Source organism: Myotis myotis, unplaced genomic scaffold (genome assembly GCF_014108235.1).
Source record: "Myotis myotis isolate mMyoMyo1 unplaced genomic scaffold, mMyoMyo1.p scaffold_m19_p_18, whole genome shotgun sequence".
Taxonomy (NCBI): Eukaryota; Metazoa; Chordata; class Mammalia; order Chiroptera; family Vespertilionidae; genus Myotis; species Myotis myotis.
This window is the reverse complement of record NW_023416322.1, coordinates 34,990,754-35,008,135: the sequence shown is the minus strand read 5'-3', so window position 1 is coordinate 35,008,135 and position 17,382 is coordinate 34,990,754. Positions and strand designations below refer to the sequence as shown.

The 17,382-nt window shown below is 36.9% G+C and overlaps 1 protein-coding gene across 1 annotated transcript in view; it reads left to right on the top strand.

Annotated features, from left to right (window-relative positions):
- Positions 1–249: 249 nt before the first annotated feature.
- Positions 250–17,382, top strand: part of SYCP1 (synaptonemal complex protein 1) — a 67,257-nt gene continuing 50,124 nt past the window's right edge. Inside the window, exons 1-10 of the mRNA XM_036343596.1 lie at positions 250–357; positions 1,794–1,878; positions 2,057–2,100; positions 2,278–2,334; positions 3,465–3,629; positions 5,134–5,201; positions 9,857–9,930; positions 12,782–12,840; positions 15,051–15,120; positions 16,210–16,283. Of these exons, the coding sequence (XP_036199489.1) occupies positions 250–357; positions 1,794–1,878; positions 2,057–2,100; positions 2,278–2,334; positions 3,465–3,629; positions 5,134–5,201; positions 9,857–9,930; positions 12,782–12,840; positions 15,051–15,120; positions 16,210–16,283 (804 nt within the window). The remainder of the gene's footprint in view (positions 358–1,793; positions 1,879–2,056; positions 2,101–2,277; positions 2,335–3,464; positions 3,630–5,133; positions 5,202–9,856; positions 9,931–12,781; positions 12,841–15,050; positions 15,121–16,209; positions 16,284–17,382) is intronic.

Here is a 17,382-nt window from a genome sequence, read left to right as displayed (position 1 = left end):
CGTCACCTTTAATTTGTTCATCTTTAATTTGTCTGTATTGTTGAAAGTATTACAGGTGTCTCCCCCTCCACCCTGCACCCACCCCTCCCAGGCCTTCCCCACACTGTTGTCCGTGCCCGTGGGCTCTGCCTGTCTGCATACGGGACCCCCGGGTAGAGAGATCTCTCCTTTTAAAATATTAACGAGACAGTGAAACAGCTACCCCTCCCGCCCCCTCCCGCTGTGGGGCCACAGGTCGTCCGAGAGAAGATGGAGAAACAGAAGCCGTTTACCCTGTTCGTGCCGCCGAGGGTGAGCAGCAGCCAGGTGTCCGCAGTGAAGCCGCAGACCCTGGGAGGAGAGTCCGATTTCTTCCAGGTAAACTTGCACCGGAATCTTGGATTGGACTGTTCTCGAGGCAGATGAGGCCGGTGTACTCTCTTAGTGGTGGTATTTTTTATAAGTCTTTCCAGTTGATGTAGTCTGATTTACCCGAGAATTTTGTTTTTTAATATATTTTTATTGATTTCAGAGAGGAAGGGAGAGGGAGGCAGAAACATCAGCGATGAGAGGGAGTCAGTGATCGGCTGCCTCCTGCACGCCCCACGCTGGGGATCGAGCCCGCAACCCAGGCGCGTGCCCTTGACTTAATGGAACCCGGGACCCTGCCACCCGCAGGCCGCGCTCTGTCCGCGGAGCGGAGCGGCGGGCCGCCCAAGCATTTTGAAAGCATCGCTCCGGATGCGTGAGCACAATGTGTGCAGGAGACAGCCATGGCAAGAAGTGAGCACTGTGGCTCTCGAGCTCTGCAGACATAATGGAACCTGGTTATTTTAACTCTTCCTCTTTCTTTAAATGATTAAGAGGCAACCTTTAAGACATAGACAGTGATATAGTAAAATATAAATTAAGAACACGGGGATAAGTATGCCGAGATACTAGTAAAAATGAGTGTGACTGACCTTAAAATTTGCCTCTGAGCTTCCTGGTTGTCAGGATAAAAAGGGAAATTCATTTATAAAATAGAGTTCTTATCTAAAGGAAGAATTATATCAAGTTTCCCAGGCGAAACAAAGCTTTTTCTACTAAATTATTTAAACATTTTTTCATGTTGAACTTCATATTGGAGATGGAATGAAATAATGAATATTTACATTTTTTAAAATATATTTTATTGGTTTCCTACAGAGAGGAAGGGAGAGGGACAGAGTTAGAAACATCGATGAGAGAGAAACATCTGATCAGCTGCCTCCTGCACACTCCCTACTGGGGATGTGCCCGCAACCCAGGTACATGCCCTTGACTGGAATCGAACCTGGGACCCTTGAGTCTGCAGGACGACACTCTATCCACTGAGCCAAACTGGTTGTGGCTGAATATTTACATTTTCATATGCCATAGAAAACTTCTTATGTCTCTTTAGCCAACAATGTAACATTAAAATATTATGTAATAAAAGTAATCCTTAATTATGATGAAATTGAAAAATCATAATGAAATTGAAGAAAACTAATATCCTATGCCATTAATTAAAATTCCTAACGTTATTCTTGAATACTTACAAACCATGTATTGCATAATAGATAATTTAGGTTCATCTAATAAGTGCGAATACCTAATTAAATTTTTGCTTCATTTACATGGCAAAAGCATTTGATATTTTAAATAAACTATATATATATTAAAGGATTTATAATTATAGTCACTTCTTTAAGCAGATGTATATTATTAGTGTAACTACATATTTATACTGTTTTATACTGCTTGTTATCAGAGTTGTATGGGACAGTTTAAGAACTTCTTTGTGTTTTTAGAGTTTCAACAAAGTTATTGAAGATGACACTTGTTTTCCATTTGCAATGACTAATCTCTCCAAACATGGGAAGAACATTGATTCAGGTAGGAGACTGGAAAAGCAATATATCACCTCACATAGAAGCATTTTTTAAATCCACATTGCTAGATACTGAAAATATAACAGTATTATATTGATAGCCTTGACATTGAAGTTAGATATAATACTTAATGTAAAAAATAAGATGTTCACATACTTAATATCTTGTCTTTTATCTTACAGATGCTACTTTACAGAAAGTTAACTTTTTGCCCATGCTTGAACAGGTCAGTTGAGTATAGTGCCTATAGATAGATATAATCTGTTTAGGCATTGAACTGCTTGCTTGAAAACGAAAAAAATTCTTTAGTTGTTGGATTACTACTCTTCAGTATTTAATTGCTACTGTTTAGAAACTCTCATAAGAAATATTTTCTTATAGGAAACATTTGTTCATTTTTTAGGTTGATAATTCTGACAGTTGTCATTACCAGGAAGGATTAAAGGACTCTGATTTTGAGGTCAGAAGATTTCCCATTCATATGAAATTTCTTGCAATTATTTGTTACTATTTATATATTTTTCTTTTGAGCCTTCAAAAGAAATATTGGTTAATGTTTTAAAGTATACTCTTTGATTTTCCCCCTTCTTTTTTTATCTTCATTTAAAATTGCCAAAACTCTAGTCTTCTGTATTTTCCTGGGTTATAATGGCATCTGCTTTTTAGGGGCAATTTAAATTTAAATCATAGAAATCAAGAATAGAAGAGGTAAGATGGATGCAATATGTGAAAAGGCTGAGAATCAAACCCAGTATTTTATAATCTTTTTATTAATAGGTATGATTGTTTGGCTGGTTTACTGTCTAAGGAATTTGTAGGGCTTGCTATTCTTTTGATTTTAGTTGTAAAAATGTTCTTACTAATGGCACATACATGTCTTTAAAATGAGAACTTTCATGACCTAATAAAATAAGTACTGTATGTTTGTTGCTGGACTATAGTATCACAGAATTTTAAAATATGGAACTTATTTTATATATTTTGATAATAAAGAGCATCAGTGAGCAGAAAGCAGTGTGATTTATTTATTTATTTATTTATTTTAAGCAGTGTGATTTAAAACAAAACAAAACTCTAGCTTTTACCTTGTAATGTAGAAATGAATAATGCAGGAAATCCAAGTAAAATCTGAGGCTAAATGAAAGTTAGATCTGTGTTCACTCTTATTTTTCATCATTGTATTTTAAGCTTCATGTTCTTTATTAAACCTTCAAATGTTTATATTTCCAAAATGTTTCAAGACCATTGTTAAAGTTTATAGATTTCTTGTAGAGTGATTTATTTTAGCTTTTAACCAGCTAGATTCTCTCCTTGACTAAAATATTTCTAACTTCTGGCTTAGGTTCATTTTGAAGTTATTTGATTTTATTCAGCAAGGTATAACTTAGTCAAATGACCGGTCACTTTGTGAAGTAAAGTAACTAGGGATTGCCTTAGAGTACAAAAGAGTTAATATAGCTTTCACTATGCTATTAGGAGGAGAGATTTGGTCTCAAATATTCAGAAACAATTACTCATGGATATTTTGACTAGGTTTGGTTATACTAACATTTTGAACAATTAACAATCTTTGAAAACCTATTTTAACAGAATTCAGAGCCAATGAGCAGACTATATTCAAAATTGTATAAAGAGACTGAAAGGATTAAGAAGTGGAAAGTGAATATAGAATCTGAACTGAAGCAGAAAGAAAATAAGTTGCAAGAAAATAGAAAGATAATTGAAGCACAGCGGAAAGCCATTCAAGAACTACAGGTATCCCCTAGCCAGTTTGGCTCAGTGGATAGAGCGTTGGCCTGTGGACAGGTTCAATTCCTGTCAAGGGCATATTCCTGAGTTGCAGGCTCGATCCCCAGTAGGGGGCGTGCAGGAGGCAGCCGATCAATGAGATTCTCATTCATCAATGATGTTTCTATCTCTCCTTCTCCCTTCTTTGAAATCAATAAAAATATATATTAAAAAAAAGAACTTCAGGTGTATGAGGTTTGGAATTGAAAATGTAGTATAATAAATCTTATAATACAGTTTAAAATAGAATATTGAAAGACAAATATCACATGATCTCACTTATTCATGGAATCGAATGAACAAAATAAATTGACCAACAAAATAAGACCCGAAGCAGGGAGGCATGGAACAGACTACCTCAATGTGGGGTTGGGGGAACAAGAACAGATAAACCAAAGAACTTACATACTTACATGCATAGCTCATGGACACAGGCCATAGGGTGGTGAAGACCTGGGGGTTGGGGTTGGGAAGGGGTTGGGAGGAGGAGAGAATGGTGGGGAAAGGGAGATACCTTTAATACTATCAACAATAAAAAATATATTAAAAATTAAAAGTATTATTTCAGGGTAAGTTGCATTTATCTTGTTTTTGTGATGTAGATTTTAAGGACTGGTTTTTTGAAGTTTCATTGATATTAATTGCATTTCAACTTTAGAATGGACACAGGATGAGTTGCACAAGATAATGCAAATGATTAGGGAAATATTGATTTAATGATTCTGATTTATTGAGTTTTATTCCTATTACTGAGGATGTTTTATTTAATACAAATGTCTTATATTGTAATAATGACATTTATAGATGAAACTTTAAATTTGAAACTGTTTAGCTTCAATTTTTATGGCATAGTGATAGAAAAATGTTGAGAAACTGCAACATTGGGCTAGGTCGAAGATAAAACACCTAGCTGCTTGGATGAAGATAAAACATCATTTCAAAATGTTTAGGAAAGATAACTTGATTTTAGATTGATGAAAGTGAGATCCATTGTCTTAGGGGAAATCCATAAGCTGTGACAGAAAAAGTACTTTTTGGTGTTCAAAGAAAAGAATTTTTATGGCCCATCATAGCGTGTTAGCAAAGAAATACTGTTTGCATTGTTTACATAGCAAAAGTATTTGATATTTTAAACACTATATATATCAGGTGTCCTCAGACTTTTTAAACAGGGGGCCAGTTCACTGTCCCTCAGACCGTTGGAGGGCCGGACTATAGTTTAAAAAAAAAAACTATGAACAAATTCCTATGCACACAGTGGCGGCAAAAACACCCGGCGGGCCGGATAAATGTTTTCGGCGGGCCGCATGTGGCTCGCGGGCTGTAGTTTGAGGAACCCTGATATATGTTAAAAGATGTACAATTATAGTCACTTCTTTAAGCAGATGTATACTACATATGTAATTGTATATTACACTGTTATTTATTTTGCTAAGCAATATTTGATGAACTATTCTGTTTTGTAAATTAGTTTGAAAATGAAAAAGTAAGTTTGAAATTAGAAGAAGGAATTCAAGAAAATAAAGATTTAATAAAAGAGTAAGTAATAATTTAATGAATTTGTTATTTCCAATTTTTAAAAATTTACAATAATTTATTGAGCACTTTCTGTTATAAGCACTAACTTATATGTAAAATTTTACCTGGTTGTGTATGTTCCTCCACGTCCCGCGTGGTTCAGCGTTCAGGCTCTGGAAGAGGAGCCGCACACAAATGGAAGAGATGAGACGAGATAATTTGGAAATTGGAGGGCCAGGCGAGAGCCCATCCCAAGAGGATGGACTCCGCTTGTGCTCAGGCCTTGCCATTATTTTATTGAGTTTGGGATAACCCTTAGGCAGGTTTCAGTAACAGACTATCTTATCAGTAAGGATTTACATGACTATCTGGTGGGGAAGTTGCTTCAGCTACCGTTGTCTGGACTAAACAGTGGGTACATAGCCCTGACCTTTGCCAGGGCTTCAAGGGTCACCAGCATTCTGGGCCCCTTGTCCACACCTCTCTGCTAGAGAAGACAATCCAGTGATGGCGAACCATTTGAGCTCGACGTGTCAGCATTTTGAAAAACCCTAACTTAGCTCTGGTGCCGTGTCACATACAGAAATTTTTTGATATTTGCAACCATAGTAAAAGATTTATATTTTTGATATTTATTTTGTATATTTAAATGCCATTTAACAAAGAAAAATAAACCAAAAAAATGAGTTTGTGTGTCACCTCTGACACGTGTGTCGTAGGTTCACCATCACTGCAATAGGCGGCTTCCCACACCGGGTGCTGTGGAGAAATGAAGACATACTGTTTTTACATTCTAGCATTTGGCAAACAATTTTAAACATGTCAGGCAGGAAAAACCATTACCTGGTTTCGAAAAGTTACCTGATAATTCTACAACTACCTATGTACATTGTCTACCTTTCTGTTTGACTGTTGTTTTTGGTGCAGCACTTGCAAAGTAGGGCTCAACTTAGTTCCAAGCTAATTCTCACATTCGAATTTCTGTTTTTGCCAGTGGCCCAATGATTCTTCCATTTATGTTGGCTTAAAACTTGAATATCATCTTTGACTTTTCCTTTCTTTTGTTCTAGACAATAGCTAAGCCTTATTTTCTGCTTTTATCATCTCATTTAGACTATTGTGCAGAATTTAATAGAAATATGAAATTGTTCAATTCATCTGTCAAGTAAATATTGGTTAAGATATAATGTATGGGTTTACATAGAGTACTGAATTTGTTCATCCCTTACTTGATTTAAGTTTAAACTTACTAAATATGGTTCTAAAAACCTTTAACCTGTTAGTGAAGTTGCTAAGTGAAAAATGCTGCCACAATGGACTGTTTTAGCCAAGTTGAAAGGTAACCTGTGACTTCCTAGATAAATTTAAATGTTACACCTTAATTTTTCCCCTGCCTAAATGAAATTTGGTTATAGGGGGAAGGGAGAGAGAAGAGGAAGTTTCTAACGTGTGTGTACTGTATATTTGGTATTTACTGGTCATTTTTATATGGGTATGTGATTGAGTTCGTATAGTGTCTTATAAGATAGATTCTGAATCATTGGAATTTTTGAAGTATTGAGAGTGACAGTGGTATCTCTTGTTCTGTTAATGAGGTGACTTTCAGACCTTAAAGATGGGGGCTGGTTGCCAGGAGAATCTTCAAGGTGATTAGAGGGTTGGATCTTTCTGTCCTCCTGCTCCCACTTCCGCCTCCAGCGAGGGAAATACCTGGAGGTTGAATCAATTACCAAATGACCAATGATTTATTCAATCATAACAATGTAATGAAGCCTCCGTAAAGACCCCAAAGGATAGTGTTCAGAGAGCTTCTGGGTTGGTGAACACCTAAAGATTTGGGGAGAAAGCATTGGAGCTCCACATTGTTTCCAAATACCTGGCCCTATGCATCTTTTCCGTTTGGCTGTTCCTGAGTTATATAGTTGTATGATAAACTGGTACTCTGGTAAGTAAATTGTTCCTCTGAGTTCTGGGAGCCATTCTAAGAAATTAATAGAACTTAAGGAAAGGACTTGGGAACCTCTGATGTATACAGCCAGTGGGTCAGAGATACAGGTAACAACCTGGGCTTGTGACTGGTGTCTGAAGTCATGTTTATTGAAGAGGCTGTCCTTTTTCCATTGTGTATTCTTGACTTGTCATAAATGAATTGACTGTGTATTCTTGGGTTTATTACTGGTTTCTCTATTTTGTTACATTAATCTATGTATGTTTTTATGCCAATACCATACTGCTTTGACTACTATAGCTTTGTAATATAGTTTGAAATCAGGAAGTGTGATGCCTCCAACTTTGTTCCTCTTTATCAAGATTACTTTGGCTATTCAGGGTCTTTGTGGTTCCATACAAACTTTATGATTGATTGATCTATTTCTGTGAAAAATGCCATTGGAATTTTCATAAGGATTGCACTGAATCTCTAGATTGCTTTGGCTAGTAGGGACATTTATACATATTATTTCTCCTAATCCATGAGTGCAAAATATCTTTACATTTATTTGTGTCTTCTTCAGTTTCTTTAATCAATGTCTTAGAGTTTCCAGTGTATAGTTCTTTCACCTCCTTGGTTAAGTTTATTCCTAGGTATCTTACTCTTTTTGATGCATTTGTAAATGGGATTATTTTCTTAATTAATGTATAGAAATGCAACTGATTTTTGTATATTGGTTTTGTATTTTGCAACTTTACTGAGTTTATTCTATTTGTTATTTTGGTGGAATCTTTAGGGTTTTCTATCTGTATAATAAAAGCCTAAGCCATTATTATGGTGGAACAACCAGAACGACCAGTTGCTAATATATGCGCTGACCACCAGGGGGCAGACGCTCAACGCAGGAGCTACCCCCTGGTGGTCAGTGCACTCCCACAGGGACAGCACCGCTCAGCCAGAAACCAGGCTCACAGCTGGCAAGCGCAGTGGTGGTGGCGGGAGCCTCTCCCGCCTCCGCAGTAGTGCTAAGGAGCAGTGAGGCGAGCAATAAGGAGCCTGCCATTAAGGAGCAGTGAGCCGAGCAGTAAGGAGTGAGCAGGAGGGTGGTAAGGAGCAAGGGGTCCCGGACTGTGAGAGGGCGCAGGCAGGGCTGAGGGGAACCCCTCTCCCCCAGTGCATGCATTTCGTGCACTGAGCCTCTAAAACATATATATATATACACACACACACACACATGTATATATACAAACATACATACATACATATACATATGTGCATGTACATGTATATGTATATATGTAATATATATAAAAGCCTAAGCGACCAAACTACTGGTCAGCTGGTCACTATGATGCGTGTTGAACACCAGGGGGCAGACTCTCAAGGAGTTGCCCCCTGGTGGTCAGTGTGCTCCCACAGTGGTATTGCTGCTCAGCTGACCAACAGGTGCCAGAGACAGCTCACAGCTGCAAGTGCCACTGCAGTGGCGTGAGCTTCTCCCATTCGGGACTGACTGGGTGCGAGCCTGCAGCAGGCACAGCAGGGCTGGAATGAGGGGGAGCGGCAGGTGGCATTGGACTGCCAGTTTCTGCCCAATCCCCGCAGGCCATGACGAGGGACCCCACTGGTGCACGAATCTGTGCACCGGGCCTCTAGTATATACTAACATGCCATCCGTAAATAGTGACAGTTTTACCTGCTCTTTTCCTATTTGCATTCCTTTTATTTCCTTTTCTTGCCTAATTGCTCTGTCTAGGATTTCTGATACTACTAGAGGCCCGGTGCATGACATTTGTGCACTGGGGGGGGGGTGTCCCACAGCCCAGCCTGTGCCCTCTCGCAGTCCGGGACCCCTCCGGGGATGTCTGACTGCCGGGTTAGGCCCTCTTCAGGGCAGTTGGACATCCCTTGAGGGGTCCTTAGCTCTGCTACAGAGGCTGCTGCGCTCCCCAGCTGTGAGCCTGGCTTCTGGCTGAGCACTGCTCCCCCTGTGGGAGCGTACTGACCACCAGGGGGCAGCTCCTGCGTTGAGCGTCTGCCCCCTGATGGTCATTGTGCATCATAGCGACCAGTCATTCTGCTGTCTGGTCGATTTGCATATTAGCCTTTTATTATATAGGATGTTGAATAAAAGTGGCAAGAGTGGGCATCCCTGTCTTGTTTCTGATCTAAAGGAAAAGCTTCAGCTTTTCACCATGAGTATGATGTTAGATGTAAGTTATAATATATGGTCTTTATTATGTTGATGTACCATTCCCTCTGTACCCACTTTCATTGAGAATTTTTTATCATAAATGAATATTGAATGCTTTCTCAATATCTGTTGAGGTGATCAGAGGTATTGTTATTCACATAATGAATGGCTAGTCAGAATATTACCTATTTTGTGTTTTTGAAGGTAAGGTAGCTGAAATATTTATGGGGTAATTAGTAAATGAGAAGTCCAACCCTCTCTTCTGATCTTTAGTCCCTTAGGCAAATTTAGAAGTGTTTACTAAAAGGTTATTGGTAGCTACTTGGGTAGAAACTTGTTAAGGAGTTATTCCTTTTACTTTTAAATGGAGGCAGCTTCAATAACAGTACAGTCAGCTCATTTTTTTCTTCATATAGTCATTTATTAACTATGACATATATAAAATATAATGTGTAAGAATTCCTTTAAAAATTGTAAAAATAATGTTTTATAACTTTTATATATGATTTTGCTTGCAATCAGATTAAACTTAGGCTGTTTCATATGTTCCAGGAATAATGCAACAAGGCATTTATGCAACTTACTGAAAGAAACCTGTACCAGATCTGCAGAAAAGACAAAAAAATGTAAATATATTTCTTGTTCTATGTGGTTTTATCAATTTATTATTATTTTAATGTGGGGGTTCACAGTGGAAGAAATAGTCTTTTCACCATTTAGTTTTAGGCTCTCTTAAGTCAGTGATCAAATCAGATGGTGGTTTGAAAAATCTTTTAAACATTTTTTAGGTGATCTTTTATGTATTTATTTTTGAAATAAATTTTATTGATTTTTTACAGAGAGGAAGGGAGAGATAGAGAGTTAGATACATTGATGAGAGAGAAACATCAATCAGCTGCCTCCTGCACATCTCCTACTGGGGATATGCTTGCAACCAAGGTACATGCCCTTGACCGGAATCGAACCTGGGACCTTTCAGTCCGCAGGCCGATGCTCTATCCACTGAGCCAAAACGGTTTCGGCTAGGTGGTCTTTTAAATCAGTGGTTCTCAACCTGTGGCTTGCAACCCGTTTGGGGGTTGAACAACCCTTTCACAGGGGTCGCCTAAGACCATCGGAAAACACATATATAATTACATATTGTTTTTGTGATTAATCACTATGCTTTAATTATGTTCAATTTGTAACAATGAAATTGGGGGTCACCACAACATGAAAAGCTGTATTAAAGGGTTGCGGCATTAGGAAGGTTGAGAACCACTGTAAAATGAACTAAAGGTTATATCTTGATGTGACAGGAGGGATGTTTTTTTTGTTTTCCTTAAAAAATTCTTAATACTTGCCTTATTATATCTGTGGCCTGTCCTTTCTTTATGACTGTATCTTCCTCTCCCATTGAGGCCATTCTATCTTGGTTCTGTTGAGAACATTGAGTACTTTTCTGAAATTTTCATCTGGATTCTATAGAGTTCATTTTCAGTGATAGGCATGTTGTTTCCTTTCCTTTGTTTGATAGTGTTTTTTCATAGGTATCATATAGATTTTCTTCCCTTATACATCATAGATAAAGGCAAGAACTATCTATACTAAACAAAATACATGATAAACTGAGTTTGATCCTAATTTACCTCCCTTGGTTTAATAGTTAAATCCTCTTTTCATATTTATAATTGTACGGCAGGTCACTTAGCAGTTTCTAAAGTTTTCACCTTGCACAATTGTGTCTTCTTGCTGTCCCTTCTGTTGGTTTTTTTGGTAATCTGATCTATTTTGTAGAATATATGATTCTGAGTAATTCTAGTCAACAAACTCAAGCATGCACAAAATTTTTATATCGTAAAATGTCTAAAAAGATCTTAATTTATAAAAATCATAATGCTTTGATTCTGCTGGCATGAAAAAACTTAATCTTAGTGAATTTGGGAGAATTTCCCCTTTCCCTGGGGTTATATCTGAATTTGGGAGTGCATATGTAATACCATGTGGTGTAGAGGGACATTTGTTTTTCAGTCATCTAGCCATTGAGTCTTTTATCAGTTTGATTAGTATTCAGTTAATGGTCCACATGGGTTACTGCTGAGTTGTTCCTTGTACCTGTTGTCATGACCCAACCAGGTCCCCTGGTTTTCTGTGCTTTATCCCACCATGCTCCTTTGCACAGGGTGTTGAAACAAGGGAAACTCCGAGTCTAAGGCCCAGTCTGTGGTAGTAGGAAGATTGAAGGTGTTGGTGATAGAATGCAATTCTCTAGCACAAATAGTTTCTGAGGAATAAAGAAGGTTTGTTGCTGTATGTTAGGTAGTGAAAATGAGACAGTGAATAGGTGGAGTAAGAAGTTTGAACTTTCTTTCTGTTGAAACACTGATGTGTTCTGCCTCTATTTCCTTAAGGTTTCTAGGCTTTTAATATTCAAATAAAAATAGTTCAGCTCTTGTTCACGTGCTATGATTAGTTTAGAGGTTTCTCCAGTATTTTTGTTTGAATATATTTTTTATTGATTTCAGAGAGGAAGGGAGAGGGAGAGACAGAAATATCAATGATGAGAGAAAAATCATTGATCAGCTGCCTTCTGCACACCCCACAGTGGGAGCCTGCAGCGTGGGCATGTGCTCTGACTAGGAATTGAACCATGGCCTCCTGGTTCACAGGACCATGCCGGCTGGGCTCTCCAGTATTTTTGAAGGATTTAGGGTACTTATATTCTTCTAAAGAACCACCTACTTTTTGGTTGTTTGACTTCTCGTTGACATTTGAGTCTGCAATAGCTGCTGTTCTCTTATTTTGCAGCTGTTATTGAGAATCTGGAACTAATACTGGCCAATTCAATGTGGTTTCTGTGCTACTGGCCTCATTTGGGGGAAAAACCACATTTTCTTATATTGCCTTCTACCTTAATCCCCCTCATCACTACCTACCAACTCCAAGTTTTACTGCCTTTACTGAATGCTTGAGTAGAGTTAGAGGGAATCATTACTCCCCTAAAACCATACACAAAAAGGTCATAAGGGATTCATAGGGGGTTTCTCTTTGGGGCCATTCTTAAACTAACTCTTCCTATTTTAAGGTTTTCTTCCTTTCTGCTTCCTCAGAGATAGAACAAGAGACAAGAGCAAGCTTTACCTTTCATGTACCTCATGAATCTTAAATATACAAAGGGAAAAATACTTTATAGAATAATTGTTAAATTAAACCCCTATTCATAGTAAAGGTTAAAATTATACTTTAGAAAACTTTTAATAAATTCATAAATAGTAATTTTATGAACGGAGATTAGAGATAATTGAACAGCACCAAGCTTTTGAGGTTGATATAAAGTATAACCATGACTCACGATGAAACTGCTTTTGGTGCTACTTTAAAGGGCTCATAAGATATAACTAATACAAAATTTTAATGTTTTCCTGAGGCATTTTACTATTATCTTGTTGGCATCATGAGTGTTTTAAAATTTAATTTTAAAATATTTTATATTGATAGATGAATATGAACGGGAAGAAACTAGGCAAGTTTATGTGGACCTAAATAATAACATTGAGGTAAGTGGTGAAAATTTAATATTTTAAACAAAGTTATTTCTAAGCAAAGTAGAGTGATAGCTACAAAGATGTAGAAAACTGTTCTTGCCAAAGGGATTATTATTTATTTGTTGACATGATAATATCACCAATAAAGTTCCCCAGGTTCTATATGATGAGTGTTAATGTTTTGTTACTGGGCAACTTTTGAATTTACATGTTAGTGACATTATTTAACTTAATATATCAAATATTTATTACTTTTGTGTCAGACACTAGCACATTGTGACACAAAATCATTAATTTGAAAAACGTAATAGTTTAATGTATCTGGTTCCTGCTTAACCTGTCTTATCCCATCTCCTGTCATTCTCCACTTTGCTTCTCTGCTGTAGTCATTCTTATGTTTCTCAAACTTGTTAAGCTCTTTCTTATCTTGGTTCTTTCAATTTATTCCCTTTTCTAGAACTTTTGTGTCCAGGATCTTATGCAGACTCATAAGCTTCATTCTTCTTTTTAAATACCTCCTTACTACTTTATCTAAAATACCTTTCTATTAAATTATTAATCTCTTCACCTCGTTTAACTTTTCTGAAGAGCACTTAAAAGTACATGACAGTTATCTGATGTACATATATGTGTGTGTGCATTCTTTTTTATACTGGAATGTTAGTTGGTTTCAGTAGGATAAGGACTTTTTCTTAAGTGCCTAACACAGTACCTGGTACATAATAGATACTCAGTAACTTTATTAATTGAATAAATGAATTCATCCAATTTTACAAATCAAGATTTATTGAATGTTGAATGAACTGAACTCATGCTGCCAGATGATGAACATGTAATTTGGACTCCTATGGGAAGGAACCTCACAGAGATTATGCTTTAGTGGGGAATGCCGGGGTCCAGCCCCAGCAGGTCCAGGGGTCCCCAAAGGTGTGGACGGAGTCGGCGAAGAAGGAATGACATGGAGACAGCGTTCAGTTGATCAGCAGCCTAGCCAGGATCTCTAGCCAAGTTCTGGTCAGGATCTCCAGCGAAGTTCTGGTTAGGATCTCCAGCCAGGTTCTGTGTCCATGTTCTCTTGCTAGGTTCTCCAGGTTCTCCAGCCAGGTTCTCCAGCCAAGTTCAGTCACCAGGTTCTAGTCAGGTTCTCTTGCCAATTTCTGTAGTCAGGTTCAGTCCAGGATCTTTTGCCATGTTCTCTCGCTAGGTTCTGTCTCTAGGTTCTGTTGCCAGTTTCTGTCCAGGATCTTTTGCCATGTTCTCTCCAGCAAAGTTCTTCTGTCTCTAGGTTCTGTGTAGGTTCTGTCTTCTTGGTTCTGTCTTGTTACATCTGTATTTATACCAGTTGATTCCAATCCTATCAATCTCTATTCCAAAGGTTAGGGCATTTCTTATCTCCATTCCAGGGAGTAAAGATTATGTAGCTTAAGCATGATTGTTCGTAGTTAAAGTGATTAATTACCTGCCTGGCACTTAGTTAAGAGGTTTTATTCCCTCCCTAACTTCAGGGGAAAATCCCTACCTGGGGAAACAACCTTTCTCAGAGACCTTGGTTAAAACACATAGTGCCAAGAAGGTGAGCAAACATATTAAGAACAGTATGCCATATATGCCAGGTCCCTTGAAACAGCAAGGATGGACCGGCTCCCGGCAGGGGAAGACAGATATTAAATAACTAAGTAAAAGTAAAGATAAAATTATAGATTTTGCTACTAAGGCTATTAAGTAAGTGGTAATCATTTTTATTGCTGTTTGATATTATATAACTTGTCTGTAGTACCTAGCATCTGAGAAGCTAACACAATAGACAATACGTTTTTACAAATTATTGAATTATTAAAAGTTATAGGGTTTTTAAAAAAATATATATTTTATTGATTTTTTTACAGAGAGGAAGAGACAGGGATAGAGAGTTAGAAACATCGATGAGAGAGAAACATCGATCAGCTGCCTCTTGCACACCTCCCACTGGGGATGTGCCCGCAACCAAGGTACATGCCCTTGGCCGGAATCAAACCTGAAACCTTTCAGTCTGCAGGCCGATGCCCTATCCGCTGAGCCAAACCGGTCAGGGCAAAAGTTATAGGGTTTTCATTGTTCAAAGTTGTATGGTTTTAAATGTAATGACCATGTAATAAAAATTTATTAATATTTTTATAGTTTGAAGAAAGCTACTTAAAAAAGTCTTAAGTATGATCCTTAAAAATTAAAACTTTGTATTTCAGAAAATGATAATAGCTTTTGAGGAACTTCGTGTGCAAGCTGAGAATTCCAGACTAGAAATGCGTTTTAAATGTAGGGATCCTATTTAATTTTTATATTATTATAAATATAAAAATATTTTCATTAGATTCTGTTTATATTTTTATTACATTCTGTTAATGTTTAAATACCTTCAACTTGATGCCTAACTCTTTTGATTTTTGTATTGTATGTGATTTTGTAAGCCTCTCAGAATCTTGTGGAATGTGACAGGGAATTGACATATGTTAAAAAATATGTTTTTGGCTTCAAAGCTACATTTTTCCTGAAATAAAACATGGTTTTTTTAAAAAAAGTTTTATTGAGATATAATTGACATACAGTAAACTGCATGTATTGAATGAGTACAGTTTTATGTTTTTTTTAAAAAAATATTTTATTGATTTTTTACAGAGAGGAAGGAGAGGTATAGACAGTTAGAAACATCAATGAGAGAGAAACATCAGCTGCCTCCTACACACCCCCTACTGGGGATGTGCCTGCAACCAAGGTACATGCCCTTGACCGGAATTGAACCTGGGACCCTTGAATCCGCAGGCTGACGCTCTATCCCAGGGGTGGGCAAACTTTTTGACTCGAGGGCCACAATGGGTTCTTAAACTGGATCAGAGGGCCGGAACAAAAGCATGGATGGAGTGTTTGTGTGAACTAATATAAATTCAAAGTAAACATCATTACATAAAAGGGTATGGTCTTTTATTTCAATAGTTTTATTCATTTCAAATGGGCCGGATCCGGCCCGCGGGCCATAGTTTGCCCACGGCTGCATCTATCCAATGAGCCAAACCTGTTAGGGCAAACTTATGGTTTGTATTTAATTTTTAGAAGTATGATTTGCTCTTATTTTTACATTTCTTGGTGAAGTTGCATGAACAAATAGCAATATGTATTTAAAATATGTTATAAGGAACTTTTATATATGTTTTATGTAAAAGTAGAATTTTCTTAAGTTATTGTTACTTTGCTATTAAATTCACTATTTTACTAAAATTACCAAGAAAACAGTTTTTGCTTGTTAGAAACATTTGTGGTTTGATATCTAGCTAAGTAGATTTCAAAAATTTAAGTTTTATTTATACAATTATGTTAATATGTTAAAGTATATTTGTCTTTCTTTTAAAGTAAAGGAAGATTATGAAAAAATCCAACACCTTAAAGAAGAACACAAGAAGGAAGTAAATGACAAGGAAAAGCAGGTGTGTTTTTAAAATTAACTTTCTGTATACTTTGCATTTGCTAATTTACAAAATACTTAAAATTTCAAAAGAAACATATTTTCTGACTGCATGATAAATTTCTATTAGATTATTTTAATATTATATATTTAAATATTCAGCCTTTTCCCTAGCAGAATTAGTTTTCATTGACTCAAATATGCACATGTGATGAATGCTAGTCCTTTTAGAAAATTAATCTTCTACATTATTTGTATTAGGACATTGCTGCAGAAATAGTTTATTTTGAGAGAACTTCTGTTCAAACAACAACCTCATAAAATGTAAAGATCACTCTCCCACATTGACCACTCACCCCACATTTTGTAATTTATTGTGAAATACACTATTCATGACACCAGTGAAGGTGAACTAAAAAATTTTTTCTTTCTATTAATTTCGCATAGTGTTAGACTTAAAAGTGGCAAGTCTTTGTTCTTTGACATCACAAGAATGTTGGTCTCAAATAATTATTAGGCCAACTTTATCAGTTTCAAGCCTCCTGCTTTTCAGTGGAAAGCAATATATAGAAAGGAATCCTCTTTGTTTCCTATGTTTTTCTTCTCTGATTTGCCACATGATACCTTGTAATGATAGATAATAATGGTATCTACTTAAATAATAGTAGCAAAAGTTATTGAAAGTACAGAGAAGATAGAGTTTTATTTTAGTTCTGGTTTAATGGTAGAATAATTTGTGTCATGCTTAGGTACTTTGAAAGAGTTAGCAATTTTCTATATTTTAACTGAATTTTTAAACCAGATTTCTGAAAGGAGGTCTTTTTAAAAGTTAAAGTGTGCTTATTATAAAGAACATAAAAATAGAATGCATTTTTAAAAAGCTTGTTGGAGTTTTAGGTGTATGGGCAGAGCTTATAGATTGTTGGGGTTCTCTGTAAAATGATGGTATGGCCAGCTAGTGTTTTTGCTGGGAACTCCTAAATGTCATCATTATTATTATTATTGTTATTATTATTGCTAGAGGCCTGGTGCATGAAATTCGTGCAGTCCCTAGGCCTGGCTGTCGATTGAAGTGTGAGTGTATGGCATGGAAGGGCAGGTCCCAGTTGACCTCTGGGCCC